Source organism: Gracilinanus agilis, chromosome 3 (genome assembly GCF_016433145.1).
Source record: "Gracilinanus agilis isolate LMUSP501 chromosome 3, AgileGrace, whole genome shotgun sequence".
NCBI lineage: Eukaryota > Metazoa > Chordata > Mammalia > Didelphimorphia > Didelphidae > Gracilinanus > Gracilinanus agilis.
In genome coordinates this window covers 374,100,285-374,122,408 of record NC_058132.1, presented here as the reverse complement: position 1 = coordinate 374,122,408, position 22,124 = coordinate 374,100,285, and the positions used below count along the sequence as shown (strand labels likewise).

At 35.9% G+C, this 22,124-nt stretch overlaps 1 protein-coding gene across 1 annotated transcript in view; it reads left to right on the top strand.

The window, feature by feature from the left end:
* MAP3K15 (mitogen-activated protein kinase kinase kinase 15) overlaps window positions 1-22,124 on the top strand; it is a 131,415-nt gene that overhangs the window by 90,083 nt on the left and 19,208 nt on the right. Inside the window, exons 11-18 of the mRNA XM_044669206.1 lie at window positions 355-462; window positions 3,250-3,299; window positions 3,689-3,784; window positions 5,643-5,730; window positions 9,256-9,389; window positions 9,727-9,776; window positions 16,527-16,657; window positions 16,921-17,026. Coding sequence (XP_044525141.1) covers window positions 355-462; window positions 3,250-3,299; window positions 3,689-3,784; window positions 5,643-5,730; window positions 9,256-9,389; window positions 9,727-9,776; window positions 16,527-16,657; window positions 16,921-17,026 — 763 coding nt within the window. The remainder of the gene's footprint in view (window positions 1-354; window positions 463-3,249; window positions 3,300-3,688; window positions 3,785-5,642; window positions 5,731-9,255; window positions 9,390-9,726; window positions 9,777-16,526; window positions 16,658-16,920; window positions 17,027-22,124) is intronic.

Below are 22,124 nucleotides of genomic sequence, written 5' to 3'. Positions count from 1 at the left end.
CTTATTCCTGTTTGCCTCAGTTTTCTCTTTGTCAGATGAGCTGGAGAAGGAAAGGGCAAACCACTCCAGCATCTTTGCTAAGAAAATCCCTATTCCTCATAGTAGGAAACAATTAAACAACAATAACAGAATAGGAAATCTTAGCATCCAATTAGTGCTTGGATTGCTTCCTAAGGGTAGGTGAGGCCAAAATAATTTTTCATTTCCCACCTTTGTTGCAATTGCTTATTACCTGAATACCAATGATTAGTATTTCCTTGTTTTCCCCAGCTGGGGCAACAGATTCCTTTCAAGCTTTGAGTATAATGACTATTGCTGTGTATTCCAATAGGTTCCAATTTGTTCTTATTTTAGGTTCTAGTGATTGAGCCAACCAAAGTCTACCAGCCTTCTTATGTTTCCATAAACAAAGAGGCAGAGGAGAGAACTGTTTCTTTATGGCATGTCTCCCCCACAGAAGTGGTAAGAAAAATAAATCATAACCTTTCTTCATGCTATTCTGTACTCTTTAATCACACATCTAAGTGTTAGCTAGAAAAGCCCAAGTCCAAGGGCTCAAAACAACAAGGAGTTAAGTCATGTCCCATGGCTATCCCCAACAAGAAGGCTAGTCTAAAATAGGTAATTCTGCAATCTACTATAGTAAAACTATAGATTAGAGAGAGCCTTTATGTAAACTGTCTTACCTACTTTGCACAGGATATAGGACTTGTGTGTTTTGAAAGGTAACAGGTTTTTATCTTCCCTTTGTACCCCAAATGACTTCATTCTTTTTTTTTCCTTTTATAAAATGATTCTGTTTAGCACTGTGTGTGCCCTCTATCCATGTGAATCCATATGTTCACAGCTCTCCATTGTGAACTTGGTAGAAATACATGAAGTTTTAAAAGAAACTTGCAAATTGAACATGATTTAGAACAAGGGTGAATCTAAACATAAATGTCTTTAAAAATAAAACATGTGTAAAGGAGAGTAAGCAAATTCCCCAATCTAAAATAGAAACACCTCACCCAAAATAGATGGAGTCATGAACATCTCAAGTGTAGTAATTCTATCCAATATATGATGCCAAGAACACTCCTCTCTCAGTTCAGAATGTAGTCAGCACAGTCATTGATAATGATGGAGTGTTGTGTATTTCACATGCTTTCTCTTTATTAAATGCTTTAGGCAGTCCAAAAAGTGTAGTAAAGAAATTGGAGATGCCTGCTTTAGTAGACACACATAGCTCATCAAGCTAGCACTCTCCTTTATCAGATGTGGCTATTTTATGCAGCAAATGGACTCAATTTAATTTGTCTCCTTTTTGTTTTGTAATCAACTAGGGAAAGCAACTGGTGCATCATTTGGCATAATGTACTCTGTTATTATTGATATTATCACTTTCACTTCATTTCTGTGTGTTTATATTGGGATTGCAAAACAACTTGTACTTCCTGGTTAGCTTTTTGCCACTTTATGACATTAAGGGCAACATTTACTAAGCATCTATTGTGAATTATCAAGAAGTGTTTGCCAAGAAATTATTACTAATAAAAATATTCTGAAAAAATTATTTTTAAAGTTTGGTTCTTTTAGAAAATAAGTTTTTATCTATCTGCCCTAATCATTTGAATCCTTTAGTTGTCTCTTGCCTTTGATAGGAATTTTCATGGATAAATAAAATAGTGTACTATTGGTAAGAAAGCTGGAGGCTGTTTTTAGTGAGTGGTGAAGTGGAAAGGAATCATTTAGAATTTGTCTAAGGAAATATTTTGCATAAGTAGTTGTTTGAGGAAGCATCAAAGAATACAATAAAAAATGTTTTTTTTCCTTTTTGGGAAATTGTTTTCATTTACTTTCAGTGTTTCTATTTATATTCCTAAAAAAAAAATTGAGTGTAGTAGTTTTTCAAGAGAACTTGCCTATTGCAAGAAAGGACACGTTTCTTTGTACATATGACTAGAGTGAAATCTCCCCTTCTTGAAAGGATTAAAATGATGCTTTTGCAGTCTCAGAATTCTATCACTGGTATAGTTCAAAGCAAGAAGTTTTCAGAACTAGGACTTTTTTCTGGATGGACTAAGGAGTCTTTCCCGTCCTATCTGCCCCTCCAGAATAATCTGCCACATGTACTATCATGTGGAAGAAGAACTTAACGTTTTGTGCTTGGCTTCAGAGTTCAGAAGTAGGAACAATAAGTAGAAATTGTGTAGGGGCATTGAGTGTGGAGAGAGGCTTGTAACAATGAGAGTTGCCCCAAACTGAAGTGTATGGGATCTCTTGGAATGAATGGGTTCTTCAAATGAGTGAGGCTCATTGAGGGTGGGGATGATTTTAGGTTTGCCTTTAAAACTTCATTGTTTAGCTCAATCCCTTGTACATAATGGGCACTTAATAAATACTTGTTAATTGAAAAAATAAATTAAAAAAAATAAATTCTTAGCACAATGCTTTGTACATAGTGGATGCCTAATAAATGATTGTTAATTGGAAAAATCAGTATAAAAAATAAGTTCTTGTCCACCTCAATGAAGTAGATTGTTTGACCTCTTTCTGGGAGTGTTGAAGAGGAATTGTCTGTTCAGAAATGAATGTTTAGCACTAGATAAACTCAGCCAGTGGATTCACAAGCATTTTAAAGCAGCTATTGTGTGCTAACACTATGGTAGGCCCTGGGAAAAGCTCTAAGGTCTTTTTTAAGCATGAGCTTCTGTTGGTAACCTTCCCTGTACTCTTAGATTTCCTTCCTATTTCTTTTATTTGACGTGTCACGACTGAGAGAAAACAGGAAAAAGAAAAGAACTCTCTTCAAGGAAAATGCTTTCTAGGGCTTGGTGCTTGCTTCCCATGGGACTGACTTCCTCTCGTAGGTCTTACCCTTCTAGATATGGTGTGTTCCCACTGCGTGGTTGGATTAATAAATTCAGCTCTTATTCTGTGGTTTCTGACATGTCAGTGGAAGATGAATGGTGTTATTATATACTTCACAGAGAGGAGTTTTCTATTCTACTAAAATAGAGCTTTCGGCCATAGCTAGAAAATGGACCTAAATCAATTTTCATGATACTCTCAAATATATTTCTATTATTCTGTGCTATTTAGTTTTATGTGATATTGCAGATTTAAAAAAATATATATAAAATTGTGTCTCATGTGGAATAACTAGCATAAGGAATTGAATATTGAATGAAAAAAAAAAGAATGACTGTTATGTTCTAATTTGCTCTGAAACATGGAACTCTTGACTTGTGCCTTTGGTCCCTACAGAAACAAATTCATGAATGGAATTTTACAGCCTCCTCCATTAGGGGAATAAGGTCAGTATGAATGAAAAATGACAACTATTTACTGTTTTATTCATTTTATTCCCTTTTTAATGAAACAAAACTCTCTTTGTGATTTTTCTCTCCATGTGCCTCTTTGTCTCCTTCACAGTATCTTGCCCAGTGCTATATGGTAGAGTAGATGTTTAATGTTTATAGAATTGAATCTGTAAACACAGTCTCAAAAAAGTAAGAGACATTTCTCATTTATTTAAGTATTATTCATATGGAAATCAAAAACTCATTGGGTGAGTCATTGGGATATTAATCCTTTAAAAAAAGGAAGAAGTTTTGTAATAATTTAAGGAATCTTCAGTAAATTTAAAATCCTTATACACCAAGTTATATATAATACTTCTCATTATTTAATGAACATTTTCCAGCATATCCAAGTTTGATGAACGGTGCTGTTTTCTTTATGTCCATGATAACTCTGATGACTTTCAAATTTACTTTTCTACTGAAGATCAATGCAGTAGGTGAGTTAATTTCATTCCTACTTTGTTTTTTTTTTTAATTATAGAGAACTAGTTTAAAGGGGCCCCCATAAAGATAAAGTTTGTATTGTGGGGTGGGGTTATATTTGTTGAAGTTGCTTTCTTAAAATGTTAAAAATGCAACTGTAATCATATGTTTCAAGCACAGCATGATAATTATCCCTCTTATCCAGAAGTTAGACTTCTGGCAACCAGTAAACACTCAAGAGAATTCTTTTTTTGCTTTAATTGGGACATAGCAATAATTTCATCTATTTTCTGGTCTAGAATAGGACTCCCCAGATCTCAAATTAGCAATACCAGGTTGATTTTTAAACTCATCATTGCTACCATACTTTTCTTTTTTTAAAACATTTTTCTTGACAGTTTTTATATCATAGGTTTTACCTGATTTCTCCCTTTAACAACAACAACAAAAACCATAACAGTTAAACAAAATTGATCAGTTTGACAGCATATGCAGCACTCCCCTCGCATGGTACAAACCCTTTCCTGAGAAGAGAGAAATCTATTTTAGTCTCCCTACTCTGGGTGTAGATGAGTCAATTACAATTAATCTTGAGTTCAGCCTTACTTTAGTGCTGTGTCATTTGATTTATTATAATCACTAAGTATATCACTCTGCTCTGTTCTTTGTTTTATTGTTGTTTAGTCATTCAGCCATGTCTGTCTCTTCACATTTCCATTTGGGGTTTTCTTAACAAAGATGCTGGAGTGGTTTGCTATTTCCTTCTCCAGCTAATTTTACAGATGAGGAAATCAAGGCAAACAAGATTTGACAAACAAGGCAAAATAGCTAGGTAGTATCTGAGGTTGTATTTGAGCACAAGTCTTCCTGGACCACAAGTCAAGGGCCAGCACTATTGTGCCTTTCTAGCACAGTGATTCTTATCCTGCCTCGTGAATTTTTTTAAAAAATTATTTCCTTGAGAAAGATGGCTCAATGAATTAGGCTTAGAGAAGGGAAGTCCTGGGTTTAGTCTCTCCTCTTCATATCTGTGTGACCCAGGGCAAATCATTTAACCCTCATTGACTAGCCCTGACTCTCTTCTGCCTTAGAACCAGTATTGATTCTAAAACAAAAGGTAAGGATTTTTAAAAAATCTTTGTTTGACTGTATTTCTACATAATTTGTTCCCTTTACAATCCTATGTGTTTTATAGTATGCATTAAAAACATTGTTTTGCATAGGGGTCACTTTTGGAGACGAGTTTACTATACTAAGTAGCTAAAGTTGTTCATGGCAAAGAAGAAGTTGAAAACCGCCTAGCTTTATTCCTGGGTAAAAGTGGAAGCCAGTTTTCAGCAGTGCCTTTCTCCAGCTCCATTTAGAGACTTTACCATAAACATCCCTCATCACTGCCTTTTCCCTGGTGATCTCAAATTTTAGGGAAATGAAAGTTATTCCTTATAAAAATGAGTCCTCTGAAGATCTCTGGGAATTATGATTATTGATATAAAGAATGGCTAACAATACTATTTAACAAATAATAATTTCTGGTGTTTATTCTTAAAAATCCTAATATTCACATAATAATTTTTATTTGTTTATTTTCTTTCTACATCCAAATTTTTATTTCTGTTCTTAATGCTCTAGGTTCTATATTGCCATATACGTGAGACTAAAACCCTCAAGTGAAAAGGATAGTTAACTGGTTATCACGAAACCCCAAACATTTGCAATTCAGGAAAGAGATTTTTCCTTTCCTTCACCCCAAATTGCAAGTAGCACCCACTGTCAGTGTTCATTCAACTATGATGAATTTAACATGAAGGTAAAGATGAAGGAAAACTGTTGTTACAAATTTATGAATTTTTTGGTGGCCTTTGATGTTTCCAGGTTTTGCTCTTTAGTCAAAGAGATAATAACTGATGTGGCGGGCTGTACAGTGGAATTAGAAGGAGAGATCGATGGGGATACATTAGAGGTGAGTCTTGTTCCATTAGAAATAAGAGATTACCAATGAGATATGAAAATTGTAAAACTTCTTTCCCTATTTTCATCCTCTGATTGAACTTAAAAATTACTTATTGTCTTTGATGATGAGAAGATTACGATGAATCTACTATTGCTTTTCACATAAAAGGGATTATAATTTGTTTTGTAAGATTATAACAGAAACAGATAACATAGTTATCAAGGATAACCTATACTCAGCAACACAGTATATTCTTCTGGATGTCATGAAATCAAAATGTGTGACAGTTTGGCTTGGGTTTAAATTTCCCTTCATAGGACACTGAATCTCATACTGTGGTTTAGAGACATGATTAGAGGAATACTCCTCAAAACAAAGAAAAGCTTCAGAAGAAAGAATCTAGACCCTTAGAAAATATATAAAATGGATTATATATGTGTAATTTTTTAAAACCAGATTATAAGCTCCATGAGGATGTGGACTGGGACTTTTAAAATCTTTATATCTTTCCCAGTATCTAATATCATCCTCTTAATTGCATGGAATAAAGTCTATAACAAGCTGGGTGTAGAAGATAATAAAGGGGGATGGTTAGACAATTTAAGGCAGGCCTTTCCAAGTATCTTTACATCTCCTTTAGCTAGCAACTTTGAGTTCTTATCTATTTAGAAATAAGCTCAGGACAGACCTAACCTTGCCAGGGCTACATCAACCCACTCCACATTACTGAATGTATTTGGAACTGTTTTATAATTAACCAGATTTGCCAGTAATTTAAATGAGTCTTCTCAGCTCCAGTATTTATAATTAATGAGGCTTTAGTGTGCTTTCAAGTAATATTGAAGCTATACTTCTGGGTTGCTTTAGAAGTTTTAAAATGATGTACATTAATTAAGCTCTTCACTGAAGCACTTATCAGTGCCCCGTGGTGTTATGGCAGTGGTCATGATTTCTCTAAACCCATTCTTATTGGAGTTCAGACTCAGGCAAATTGCACCAAGCTGGAAAGACTCCAAGTAGGGATCACTGATAGACTTGAGGTTAGTGATGCAAAGTTTGGAAGTACATGTTAGAAGAGAGGCTATTGGACATTGAACTTTTTAGCCATAACAATTCCAAAAGGAATTCATTTAACCTAGAGGGATTGTAATCTGTACTTGTGGAGGGAATATTTAGAATAGTTAAAATAACTTTAAAAAATGAACTCTGCAGGGTCATCTAGGTAGCTCAGTAGATAAAGGGTCAGATCTGAAAATGGGAGATCTTGAGTTCAAATGTGAGCTCATACAATTCCTAGCTATGTGACCCTGGGCAAGTCACTTAACTCTATTTACCTAACCCTTACCACTCCTGCCTTGGAACTAATACTTCTATTCTAAGACAAAATGTAAGAGTTTTAAAAAAGACTGTGGGCTATTGTAAGATTGATTCAGATTGGTAATGGTTGCTAATGGAGTCAGTGCAAAGAATCAGGCAGGCTATCCAAGCAAGGGGGAGGGGTGAGAGTCAATAGCATTCTTTCTCCTCCCCATCCTGAGGCATTTGAAGCAGAAGGGTTAACAGTTTTAACTGAATCCCCTTTAGATCAAGAAATGGAGGCTGTTTAGGTTTGGTTAATCCAGGGCTAAGATGGTAAACAGATAGGAAATAATCCCACTGATATTAGCTACTTCCACTGTTAGAAGATTGTTCCCCAAAACCTGAGACAGATAAAAGGTTCATGATGCCTTTCTAATGGAGTAGACTTGCTCTCTGGATAACAGCTGTTCCCCTGCTTTCTTGGATGAAGATTTTGCTTAGGTAATGTATGCTAATGGTGGGTATAACCCCAGTATAATTTCACACAGGCTCTCAAACTTAACAAGGGGAGGGATTTATTAATTTCAGGAAAACAGGGTAAGTGGAGGTAAATTTCAGGGTTGAGGGTGAGGCAAACTACCTAGTATCTTCAGGAAATTTGTTCGATATGCATTCTGAGGGGAATGTGTTTGAATAACTTAACTTTCTATCTTCCTCACAAACTAACTTTTTTCTTAATCTAATGTTATTAAGTCTAAGATGGTGAAGGTAACCTTGATTGAAGATCTATTTAAATTAGTAATTAGTTGAGATATTGCAATCGAGGTGTTTTCCCAGTGCACAAAGCCTGGTATAGTCTGTATGGAGTAAACAGCAAAGTAACTCCCTACTACCTGAGATCAGAGATGAGCTAACAAGAATAGCAATCCTACACTTCTTCCCAGCCTCCCTTGAACCCCAAAAGAGTGTCCTTGCAAACTGGGAGTCTTGGCTTTTATGGTCACATTCTTAACTGCCCCAACTGCCCCGTCTCCTGGAGTTCTGGGGGGGTCCTATAGAATTCTGTGAGGCAGTTTCACCCCACTTAAGATCATGGATATTACAACTATATTTTTGTTGTTGTTATTCAGTTGTGTCTAACTCTTTATAACCCCATTTGGGGTTTTCTTGGCAAAGAAGAGATTTGTCATTTCCTTCTCCAGCTCATTTTAAAGATGAGGAAACTGAGGCCAACAGGACTCAGTGACATTTACAGGATCATTCAGCTCATACATAGCCTGGGCTACACTAGAAAGAAAAAAAATGGGTTATTTGAGATAATGAAATTAAGTAAGATGGAAACTTTTTAGAAGGTTCTAGATTTCAAATTCATTAGCACTCATCTAACTTTATGAGTCTACAATAGAAATATTCTCTTCCTCTGTCTTTCTCTGTCTGTCTCTTTCTCCATCCATTCATCATCTATCTCTTTATCATTTTTCTCAGAAGTATTTTCAGCTTGCTTATCTTCTCTCTCATAGAATATTTGTCTTCTGGCCCCATATGTACCATTAGATTGGCAGCTCCTTAACATTACGATCTGTGTCTCTCTGCATTCCTCCTCAGTAGCCCAGTGTCTTGCATATTTAAACATTGATTTTGTGCTATTGTTGTTGAGAAACCTGTAGGTCATTGTTGTAGGAAGCTCCCAGTGTGGAAACTCCCTCTACCAATGTAGATCAGCAACTCCCACTTAGAGGTTACATAACTTGCTCATAGTCATACAATATATGTCAGAGGTATGATTTGAACCCAAATCTTCCTTACTTCAAGTCTAGTCCTTTACCAAAGCACATTTTTTGATTTGCTTTGTATATAGTAGATCTTAAATAGATGTTTATTGATTGAATTTAATATAAAAAGTGATCTAAAGTTAATAAAAATATGATACCTTTAAAAATACAAATTTAATGACAGAATAAAGTAACAGATGTATGTGTAAACAATGGCTGGAAATTCCATACTTTTGGAATTCTGTAATTAAAAATAAATAATCTGAGAAATAAATGGTAGTGCCGTGCTCAAATAACATCCATTCTCTTTATGTATGCATATTCATATATGTATGTATGCATATATATCATATAAATTTAAAAGCCATAATTGCTTATTCTCTTTTTGTTTCTAATATTAAAAGGAGCTTTTGCTCAAGAATGATGTTTGGTTGTTTTTCTGTTTTTTCTTTTTCTCCCCCAGTATGAATATGATTATGATGAGAATGGTGAAAAAGTGGTCCTAGGAAAAGGCACATATGGAATTGTATATGCTGGGAGAGATCTTAGCAACCAAGTTCGAATAGCCATCAAAGAGATACCTGAGAGAGATAGCAGGTAAGTCACACTGTATGTAGCCTTCTCATGGATGGCATCTCTAGGGCAATGACTGAGGTGATTCAGGCAGGGAAGGAAAAATTATTACCAACATGGATGTTGGCTTATCTAAAATTTTATTGGAGGGAAAATAAATCTTAACTGTACAACTCAAATAAATTGGAGTGATATAAGGTATCCAAGAATTGTAAAAATTTCACACAGTGAAGAAACTGAAAGGTAGTCTTTCAAACATAGAAAGAACATTGGCCTCTAAGAACTAGGTTCAAGTGTTGTGGTTGATAGTCTGATGGTATGTGAGCCTGGGTAAATATATCTTAATCCTTTAATATTCTAGGCAGGTCTCTGAGTATTTACTGGCTGCAGAAAAAGTGTTCATCTGCATTGGTAGAGAGGATTTCCTCCCTTGGACCCCCTTATACTAAGGAAATCACAAGTCTGGTCAAATAAGAAAGAAAATTATACTATTTAAAAACTGATTTTAATAAGACTGAGGGCCAATCAATATAAATCATGAATCCTGTGAAGCAGTAGCATAATTCAGATTTGCACTGCATATTTTTATTGATCTAGAACCATGGCATGTTTTGTATAATTATAACTTTATTGTATTGTAATGTAATTATATATATCATATATAAGTATAATATAAGTGTGAATTCAAAAACATGCAACCATTGAACAAACTATATACCCTGAAATAGAGAAAAACTCCTTATCATTTTTCAGGTGGACATTTTTTCACATCTGAAAAATTGCGTGTGTGTATACATTCACACACATATAATATATACATATATATTTAATCCAGCAATATATAAATGAATGAAAGAAAAAGCATTTATTAAATACTTTTTGCTTGTCATTTAGTTATTTTCTGTCATGTCCAACTCTTTGTGACCCCTTCTGGGGTTTTCTTGGCAAAGATTTAGGAATGGTTGGCCTTTACCTTCTACAACTCATTTGACAGATGAGGAAATGGAAGCAAACAGGATTTATTGTTTTGCCTAGGATCACATAGCCAGAAAGTGTCTGAGTCTGGATTTGAACTCAAGTCTTCCTTACTACAGGCCTAACTGGCATTTTATCCACTTTAACCACCTAACTGCCTTATTAAGACTTACTTTCTGTCAAATACTATGTTAAGACTTTGCAAAGAACATCATAATACATGTAATAATATAGAAATATGGAACAATGCATGCTTTTTGCTTTCCTCTCCTACCTTATCCGTAGCATTTTTATTAGTTTCCTGTTGTAGTTTTCTTGCATATCTTCTCAAATCAATCCCTATTAGGTTGCACAAGGAATAGAACTCTAGACCTGGATTCAAGAAGTTTCATTTTCTTGAGTTCAAATCCCACCTAAGATACTTACTAGCTGTGTGTGACCCTGGGCAAGCCAATTAACCCTGTTTGCTTCAGTTTCCTCCTCCCTAAAATGAGCTTGAGATGAAAATGGAAAACCACTCCAGTTTCTTTGCTAAGAAAACCCCAGAAGAGGTCACAAAGAGTTGGGCATGACTGATAATAACTAAGTGACAAAATGATGTCCTTCATTTTTATGTATATATGTTTAATGTTTGTTTATATGTATATATATTTAATAAATGTATTTAATAAATATGAGTGCATTCTTACAATGACCAGTATGGATGATAATAAAAAGAAAATTAGTTAAAAGAAAAAGAAAACCCTAAATGGAGTTCACAAAAAATCAGACACAACCAAAACAGCCTAATGGCAATGATGAAGAATTAAGTATATGGGACCTAAAGCTGAGTTTGTGTATGTTTGTGGGTACACATATATTTTGGACCAGATCTGTTCACTTTGGGTCAGAAGATGCTTTATGGCCTGAAGTGTTTATCTAGGGCAGTGAGGAGTTAAATGAGCTGGTGGGGGCCCCAAAGTCCATATGCATCAGAGGTATAGCTAGGCTTCCTCACTCTAAGGTGAGCTTTTTGATCACTACGACATGCTTCCTCTCATGTGTATATGTAAGAAGATCATAGAAGCATGATCATGATACATGCTCATCTACTATTTCTCTGCAAATTGAACCATAGTTCAATATTGTATAAGTTGTGGACATGATGTTTTATGAAGGTCATTGTCCAAATAAATTGTGTTTAGAAGAAGACAATCAGGATGTTGAGAATTGGTAAGCCATGCCTTGTCATCATCATCATCATCACAGCTACCATTTACATAGCACCTAATATGTGTAGGTTCTGTGCTAAGCTCTTCACAAATACCTCATTTTAATCCTCACAACCACTCTTGGAAGTAAGTAGTGTAAGGGTGAAAAGGGGGGTTTATGGGTTCAATATATTAAAAGATGGTCGCCAGAGGATTGAACTATTATCAATCCTCAATTAAGAATAATCTTAAATCAAAATTGACTTTTATGGAAATTTATTTACATGAGAAGAGAGAGAGAAAGTAAGGAAATAAGAATCTATCCCACTAATTAGTCCAGGTAGATCTTAACCCTCAGCCTAGGGTAAAAGGGCCTGAGGCCCAGAGGTGAATGGAGCAAACTTCATTCACAGAGTCTATAAAAAGTAATTTCTTAATAGAAGTTCAGGAAGATTCAGTCTTTAAACTCACCACGTGGAACAGTCTCGGTCACGAACCAGCAAAGCTCCCTCAGGTCCCCTTCACCAAACCAGAAGCAGTTTCACTCACTCAACTCCCTCTTTTTAAAGGGGTCACATATGCATCGCTTCCAGTGCCATCCCTTAGCCTGTGTGTCCAATCACAAAAGCGTAGGGGGCAGTCAGTTGATTCTGTTTCCTTACTCATTCTAGCACATGTGGGTTAAGACCTCCCAGAATTGGAAGGTGCTCTCACCTTTGGTGATTAAATCTAAAGATGGGCAGTGTACACTTAATCTAATTATCACAGAGGTAATATCATCTCCACTTATCTTCATTTTGCAGATGAGGAAACTGAGGCAAAGAGAGGCTAAGGGACTTTATATGGCCAGTATATTTCTGAGTTCAAATTTGAACTCAGGACTTCTCTGACCCCAAACCCAATGCTCTATTCAGGTAGTTCCCTTTTTGTGTTATGATGAACAATAGAGGAAATTGGGGTCATTTAGTTTAGAAGAAAAGAAGGTTCTGGTGGGATGAAGAGTTGAAAGAGAGTCCTCTTTAGATCATAGGAAAAGAAAGTCCTATGGAAGGATCATATTCGTTCTTAATTATTCCAAAAGGCAAAGCTAAAATTGTCAGGCAAAAGTCACAAAGAGGCTGATTTTGACTTTGATAAGAGATCCGTGACATTTCAGATAACTAGAGCTGTCCAACAATAGAACACAATGATTTGAAATAGCGAAGTCAATTTGCCAACCACTGAAAGTATTAATTTTCCTGCATTAAGGATAAAGTGGGATTAGATGATTTCTAAGGTCCTTTCTAATTCTTCTTCTTCTTCTTTTTTTAAACCCTTACTTTCCATCTTAGAGGCAATACTGTGTTCCAAGGCAGAAGAGCAGTAAGGGCTAAGCAATGGGGGTTAAGTGAAATGAAGCCCAGGGTCACACAGCTAAGAAGTGTCTAAGGCCACATTTGAATGCAGGATCTCCTGTCTCTAAGCCTGGAACTCAATCTCCTAAGCTACCTAGCCTGTCCCTGTCCCTTCCAAATTTAAAGAGTCAATGATTCTCTTTCTTGTTGGCTAGCTGGCACTAGTGGATAGTGTTTGACTGGGAGTCTGGAAGACCTAAACAGAAACCCTGTTTCAGACACTTAGCTGTATAGCCCCAAGCAAGTCACTTAACCTCACTCAGTCTGTTTCCCCAAATATAAAATAGGATTAGCACCTTCCTCAAGGGTTATTGAAAGGGGCATATAAGAAGAGCTTTGTAAACATTAAGCATTATGAAAATGCTATTATTGTTTTATCAATATTAATTATTTTTATTAAGCACAGATACAATGCACACACACAGAATTTGCACTGAGGCAGACTTATTTGCACATAAGGAAAACTTCTTAATAGTTAGAATTATCCGAAAGTGGAATGACCTGTCTTTTGACGTATTGAATTCCTCATCAATAACTCTTGAGTTGCCACTTGCAGGAGAGGATATAAAGTGAATTCGTATTCTGGTTTGAGTGGGACCAGATAGCTATCTCCTGAAATTGCTGATACTCTGGTATTTTATCATATGGGTCCATGTTCTGCTCACGAACATATTCTCTGTCTTTGAGAAGATGAGATATGAATTCTTTGCTCTTACATACGGGAGCTGAATATTTAAAGAGAGTTGTTACCTCTGCTGTGTCCTTATGTGATGTTTAAGGGCATTTTAAGTTTTTTCAGGGGTTGGGAAAGAACTCATTTTTTTCATTTGTACCTATGATTTGATTTCTTTAAAGGGCCTTCCCTCTCATGCTTTCCCAGCCCAATTCCACTTCTTACTCATCTCTACCAAAGCAAAGGAGCAATTGCTCAGAAATTTAGAAAAAGTGATTTCCAATCAAGCCATTCCCCAATTGATAAATGGGCAAGAGACATGAATAGGCAATTTTCAGGTAAAGAAATCAAAAGTATCAATAAGCACATGAGAAAGTGTTCCAAATCTCTAATAATTAGAGAAATGCAAATCAAAACAACTCTGAGGTATCACCTCACACCTAGCAGATTGGCTAAAATGACAACAAGGGAGAGTAATGAATGTTGGAGGGGATGTGGCAAAAGTGGGACATTAATGCATTGCTGGTGGAGTTGTAAACTGATCCAACCATTCTGGCTGGCAATTTGGAATCATGCTCAAAGGGCTATAAAAGAATGCCTGCCCTTTGATCCAGCCATACCATTGTTGGGTTTGTACCCCAAAGAGATCATAGATAAACAGACTTGTACGAAAACATTTATAGCTGTGCTTTTTGTGGTGGCAACAAACTGGAAAAGGGGGGTATGTCCTTCAATTGGGGAATGGCTGAACAAACTGTGGTATATGCGGGTGATAGAATAGTATTGTGCTAAAAGGAATAATAAACTGGAGGAGTCCCAGGCGAACTGGATAGACCCCCAGGAACTGATGCAGAGCGAAAGGAGCAGAGCCAGAAGAACATTGTACACAGAGACTGATATACTATGGTAAAATTGAATGTANCGAGGATCAAATTAGATAATATAAAGTGTTTTTCAAACTTTAAAGTACTATATAATAGTTAAGACTAATAGTTAATCGCTAACATTATGCCCAATACTGTGCTAAGAGTTTTATAATTATGTCATATAATCTTCGCTACAACCTGGAGGCTGGTGCTATTTTTATCCTCATTTTACAGATGAGGTAACTGAGACAAAAAAAGGTTAAGTGACTTGCCTAAAGTCACACAGCTAGTAATGTCTGAGGCTGGATTTGAACTTGGGTCTTCCCGACCCAAGGTCCAGCAGTCTATCCACTGTGTCACCTAGCTTCCCATATATATATAATATATATTTGTTCTTATTATTATTAGTTTTAATAATAACAGCACTCTAGGCAAGTCACTGAGACTCATTTTCTTTATCTATAAAGATGACATTTGTAGTATCCACATTATGAGGTAGATGTAAAGAATATGCTTTGTAAACCTTGAAATGCCATATAAACCTCAGCTATTAACTCTTGTTAGTATTAGAGATCATGATGATGCTGTGCTATATTCAGGTTCATAGAGTCTGTGCTGGAAGGAACCTTAGGCATCAGCTAGTGAGATCCCAATAGCCTGGCAGTTCTTTGAAGGCCTTTGTCTTTTATCTTTGTATCCCCAATACTTAGCACAATGCCTGGCACATTTCATAAATATTTGTTGACTGACTAATCCAACCCTGCCATTTCATAGATGAGGAAAGGGAGCCAGAGTTGGGGAGGCAATTCACCCTAAGTCACGTAGGCAAGTAAATCACAGAGCTAAGATTCAAATGTACATTACAGAGGACAGCTAGGGAACTTGACAGATAGAGAACCAGACCTAAAGATGGGAGCTCCTGGGTTCAAATCTGGCCTCAGACACTTCCTAGGTGTGTGACCCTGGGCAAGTGACTTAACCCCCATTGCCTGGCTCTTCTGCCTTGGAACCAATTGACAGTATTGATTCTAAGATGGAAGGTAAAAGTTAAAAAAAATTTTTTAATGTTACACCATACTCCTGAAAAATTCGCATATGAAAAACATTGACTTTTCTCAGCTTGAAGAAAGATCAAAATGAAAGAAAGGAAGAAAGGAAATAAGGGAAATATAGAACAAGGAAAAAGTACAGAGTTTGGAAGAGAAACTGAGGTCAAATCCTGATCCTGCCACTTACTCCTTCTGTGACTTTGGACAACTCACCATAAGTGGCCAGTGCGACCTCCTCTGCAAAATGGTGGGGTTGTATCAGATGGCCTCTGTTGGAAATCTCTAGATCTTTGAGCTGTGACCCTCATATTTTACAATGTCTAAATGTAAGCTGTATTTGACTTTCAGCTCTAAATATATGCTGTCTTTCTTAGTTGTATTTGAAGTTCTTTTTTGACATTGCCAAAGTGACATAAGGATAGCTAGGTGGTATAATAGATAGAATAAAGGGCTTAGAGTCTGGAAGATTCATCTTACTGAGTTTAAATCTGATTGCAGACACTAGATGTGTGACCCATGGCAACTGAACCCTATTGGTCTCAGCTTCCTTATCTGTAAAAATGAACTGGAGAAAAAAAATGTTAAACCACTCTAGATCTTGGCCCAAAAAATCCCAAGTGGGGTCACAAAGAGTTGGACTTGTCTGAAAAAAATGACCAAACAACAACAAATTGACATAAACTGGAAACTTGTTGAAGTCTAGGTCTTATTTAAATTTTGACTCTTCCCCAGCACCTAGCAGAAAATAAAACATTAAATATATTTTTAATTAAATGAACAAATGAATAAATCCCTGCCAATCTAGGACTAACATTTCGCAAAGAGTTTTTATAAGGCACAGAGCATATCTCATTAATTTCTCTGACAGAATTACTGCCAATAATAAATAAAAACAGCCTGAAATTAATCTACATAAAAATATTTTCTTCACTTTTCCAACTGACCACTTGTAGAGAGAATACTAAATGTATTTAGTATACAAATCGAATGTGTTCTCTGTTTTATCTTTTCCAGGAAGCCTTTCTGCCCTTCTGAGATCAAAATGGGGTCCAATGAAAGAACCTACAATAAAATTTTATACCAAGCAGATACTGGAGGGTCTTAAATATCTCCATGAAAATCAGATTGTACATAGAGATATAAAGGTATTTTACTTTTTCTCTCCCTTCACAAGGACTATCAAAGATTCATTCTCTTCCTGTAATAATAGGAACTGGCAAAAATGCTTATTGTGAGCATGTAACACATCAACTCATACACCCAACATACACCCAATGATACACGCCCATCATCTATTCCTATTGTCACTTCTCCACCCCTATTCTATTTTTCCGTCTTTCTAAAAACTTGTGAAGGAAGACTGGGGGTCTGAATTGGCTTATGGATGCCTCTTCTTCTTATTTTTAAGGGTGATAATGTTTTAGTAAACACTTATAGTGGAGTGGTGAAGATTTCTGACTTTGGGACTTCCAAACGACTGGCAGGAGTGAATCCATGCACTGAGACTTTCACAGGTGAGTAGAACCAATTCCACCTTCTCTAGAAGATTCATGTACCTTAGTATCATCTATGATAAGACTTTGTAAGTCACATGAACAGATGCCACTGTTAAGGTAACATCTTCTTGCATGGAGAGTAGATAGGCTTCCTGAGAAAAGAGTAGGAAGAGTGATGCTCCAAGTGGATGGTTTAGCAAGCCCATAGCTATGCCTTGCCATCATAATTCAACAGTCATTGATTACATGCAGATTTGTCTCATTTTCTATCTCTTCAGCCACCTCAGTCTTCGTTTTGGTGACATTGAGGTCTGATGAGGTTTTTCTCAATTTTAAAAGGGGGATGATAATAGCACCTACCTCCCAGGGTAGTTGTAAGGATCAAATGAGATAATATTTCTAAAGCACTCAATAAGTACTCTATAAATCCTTGCTATACTGTTTATACTATTATATTTATTATTTATCTATATATTCTATATTTATTATTTATTATTCTGTTTATATTATATATATATACTATATTATATTTATACTATTATATTAGTATAATATGTATTATACTAATACTATACTATTAGAAGGAATTCTTATTCAAGTATAGCAAGTCAAGTTTACTAGCCTCCAGGAGTCCCCTTCAGGCTTCAGATTCTGGTTCCATTTTTTAAAAAACTCACAAACAAATTGGTCAAAATTGTGGTTAACTCAGAGTCATAGCAGTTCCCCAGATATCTAGCTGCTTTATTGTTCTATAATTTTTAAAAACTGAAAAATATTAATCTGATTCATGTTCTTACCATTTTTTTCTAATCCTTGGTGTTTTTTAATAATTGTTTTTCCCTGGGAGTCAGTTCTTATTGGGATGTGTGTCATTCTAAATATTTTGGGAGAGTAGTTTTCCTCCTCCATGTATGCTCCAATTAAGAAAATAAGCACTGGAAGAAAGGGGTTCAATGGGTAACCTAAAAGCAACCAGCCAAACAATGAGGAGACCAATTACTTCAGTACATTAAACATCCATGATTTCATCAGAGCACAGAGACATCTTCTACATCTTAGGAGACCATCTGTGAGTGACCGTGACTGAAAAATTCCATCACCAGTGGCCATGCTTCTAGTCCTAAGCCTGTCCAGACCGAGTTAGGCCAGTCTTTTGGCAGCAGACATACTATCCATTGCCAGACATAAACTTGAGAAGTCTTTCCAGCCTGCTTGAACCTGCCAAAGGTTGTACTTAGTTGGCATAGCCTTGCAAACCCATGGTGACCTCTTCAACATGATGGAAAATTAATGAAACATTTAAGGCTTTTAAAAAATATCAAATGCTTTATAATTATGTCATAACATTTTAAAAGTTCAGTATCAAAAAAGTTGTAATATTAAAAATGATACAAAACAGTTCCATATTGATATCAATATTCATTACAGCAATCCTGTCTATTACTACGTACTAATTAAAGATTTATTCTTTACTTCAGATTCTGATTCTATTTTTTTAAAAAGTCACAAACAAATTGCTCAAAATTATGGTTAATTCAGAGCCATAGCAATTCTCCTGATTATAAAATAGTCATGTGAACAATTATAAAAAGCGTATTGGCAACATTTCTTTTGCTAGACACACAGGATGTATAAAGCATAAAAACTTATAGTGACAGAGATGGAAGTGACCTTAAAGGGTAGCTGGTCCAAAGACCTCATTTAATAATAGTATTATAATTATAATTGTTAGCATTTATATTTTATATATATTATATTATTCTAACTATTATTCTATTATATTATTCTGTTATATTCTATTATGCTACATTATAGCTTTATAAGGTAATATAATATAATGCAAAATTTGTAAATCTATTAATATAAATATTATATTTACTATTTTATAACATATAAATGTACTCATTATTTTCCATTAAATTAATATGTGATAAGCATATTATATTTATTGTTTTATATTATGTTGATATATAAATAATAAAATATTATATCATAACATACTATATTATAGCTTTGCAAAGTACTTTACATCTTTTATTACATTTGATCCTCACCACTACTCTGTGAGGTGGGTGATATAATTATCTTCATTTTACACATGAGGAAACTGAGGCACCAAGAGTTGAAATGACTTGCCCAAGATCACACCACTAATAAGTGTCTGAGGCAGGATCCAAACTTGAGTCTTTTTCATTCCAAAGTCTCTTTTTAATTTTAGGTCTTTTATTTCTTGTCTTCTGCTTGAGACTTGGAGCAATTACTGACATAATCACATACCTAGTTAGTGACAAAGTCAAAACTGAAATATGGGGCTCCTGGTTCCCAGGCTACTGCTGTTTCCTTTGAGGGGACTGGCTAATGGGGTCCTTCCTTAAAGCATGTTCAATTTTGCTTCCTGGTAGGTTAGATAGAATATTCCCTGTCTGGTTCTAGTTCAACACATGGAACTTTGGGAAGTTAGTTTCTAGCTGAGTGCTTTCAGTTTGGTGTGATGACGGGATGTTTTCTCATCAGCTTTGGAGTGGGAGTACCCACGACTCCAGAGGTGCTGTGTATAATCTAATTTACATGTTTATTATTCAATTCAGTTGTGAAATAGCCATATGAAAAGGGACGAAAGTACAGCAATAATGAATTGGATGCCTTTCCCATTGTACCCACATGTGGTGTGGCTTTCAAGGGAAACATATTTTAGCAACTACTCAAAGACTTCAGGCTTTTATCAGTATAGAGACTGGTTGGGGTTGCAGAGGGTGATGGATGATGAATGAAGCCCCCTATGAAGTGATGGTTGTGAACAGGTGGGGAAACGAGGCACACATTTTTAGATATGTCCGATGTGCTGAATTTATCTTTCATAATGGTACTTATTTATTAGAGCAGCTACATGGTACGGTGGATAGAGCACCAGGTCTGGAATCAGGAAGACTCATCTTCCTGAGTTCAAGTCTGGCCTCAGACGCTTAGAGACATAGCTCTGTGACCCTGGGCAAGCCATTTAAGTCTGCTTGCCTCAGTTTCCTCATCTGTCAAATAAACTAGAGAAGAATGGCAAACCTCTCTAGTATCTTTGCCAAGAAAAACCAAAATGAAGAGTCAGACACAACTGAAACGACTGAACAACAACAAAACTGCTATTAAATTGGATAGAAGCAAACTAATCCTGAACTACTTTAACTTATCTGAAAAGATTTAACCCTACTCTCAATATTTTCCCTAATTATTAGAAGTAGTCACATAGGTATGTTCCCTTCTACCCTCATGTATATTTTTTGACTACTCTGAGTGAATTTTCCTGTGTGTAGGGAAAACATTAGGCATACAATAAAATGAATTTTCAACATTATCCTGAAGCAAAATGTGTTATGTTGTGCCATGAATAGAGCAAACGATTCCTTTGATTTACAGTACAACCAAAATATTAATCTAGTTCTGAGGGTCACAATCACCAGCTATGCAAGGCTGGATCATTTAACCCCTTGGGAGATCTCTTGCTATGAAATCAGAGGGTTGCACTAAATGATGTCTAAGGTGCTTTTAAAAATTAACATTTTGTGATGCCAGCTGAGGTAGCTAAGTGGCACAGCGGAGAGAGAGCTAAGAAATATTCAGGAAGACTTGAGTTCAAATACAGCATTAGGCACTTCTGACTATGCAACCCTGGGCAAATCCCTGAACCTCTGTTTGCCTCAGTTTCCTCACCTGTAAAATGGAGATGACTACAGCACCTACTTCACAGGGTTAAATGAGGGAATATTTGTAATGTGCTTAGCATTGTTTCTGGAACATATTGGACTTTATGTAAGTGCTTGTTCCTTCTCCTCCTTTACTTTCCCTTTCCCATGACCCAAATCAGTCAGCAGCTTCACTTACATGCAAACAACCCATGAGTTTGTGCATCCATTTAAAGTCTTGTCTTATCCCCTCTTTAGACATACTGTTGATCCTTGCATAGCTAACGTTTCTTTTATTTTGCTTTATTTTTTAGTTTGGTTGTTTTCCCTTTACCATCACTTCCCTCTACATGCTTTGCTTAAGATTCTTCCTTAAGATTGCTTCTGTCTGCATGCATAAGCCACCTCTCTAGTGTTAAGATGAATATCCATAGCCATAGTTATTATTGCAGAAGAAAATACCCCAAGGGAGAGATTTTTTTTTGACCAAGGTTAGTTTGTTCCTTCTGTTTGGCTGAACAGCTCTTTACTATTTATTGCATAATGCCATAAAATCTGTCTTTAATCAATTAATTTTGGATTAGTTGGAGGGAGCATTCCAGGCCAAACTTTTTCACTTTCGTTAGTTATTGGGACTTTTTTTAAGCCTACAAAGGATATTGTGTCACACTTATGTTCTCCTTTCTGAGACTTCATGAATTTCTTAATAATGCAGGGAACTTTATGAGACTGTGTCTTGCTCAACACTTCAACTGATTAAACAGTTCCTTGTTATTTTTCATTTCATCAGCTGGCATTTATTAAACTCCTGCTATGTGCCAGGCTCTGGACTAAGTGCTAGAGATACAGAGAAAGACAAAAAGTTGTCCATGTTCTTTAGAAGCACGCAGACTAATGAGACAGACAACATGCAAACAAATTAGATAGATACTGGATAAATTGGGGATCTCTGGAAGTTCTCTTTCTATGAGTTTTCATTGATTTCCTTTTTCTTTTTGGAGGTGATGGGTGGGGTTCTGGACCTTTGCAAGTTTGGGGAAACTTCCAGTATGAAAACTCTCTTCACTCACACAGATCAGCAGCTGTACTACAATTTTGAAAGTGCTTGGAGAAATAAAGGGTTAAATAAATTGACCATAGTCATAACAGATAGAATGTGTCAGAGGCAAGCCCTGATCCTGGGTCTTTTTGATACTAATCTAACCACTAGATTTCTCAAAAAATATATATATATATATCAGAGAAAGGAAATAGAAGTTTTATTGATATCACAGGATAGAGTATAGCTTTTAGAATGTGTTCCCGCACCCTTCAAGTCAATCTTTATTTTTAAATTGATAGAGAAATGGTCTCAAACTAAATAAAAACTACAGGTGTTATAATGTGGCTAACCTCTCCCCCTCTCTCCTCCCCCCCCACCTCTCTCTCTCTTTCACTTTCTC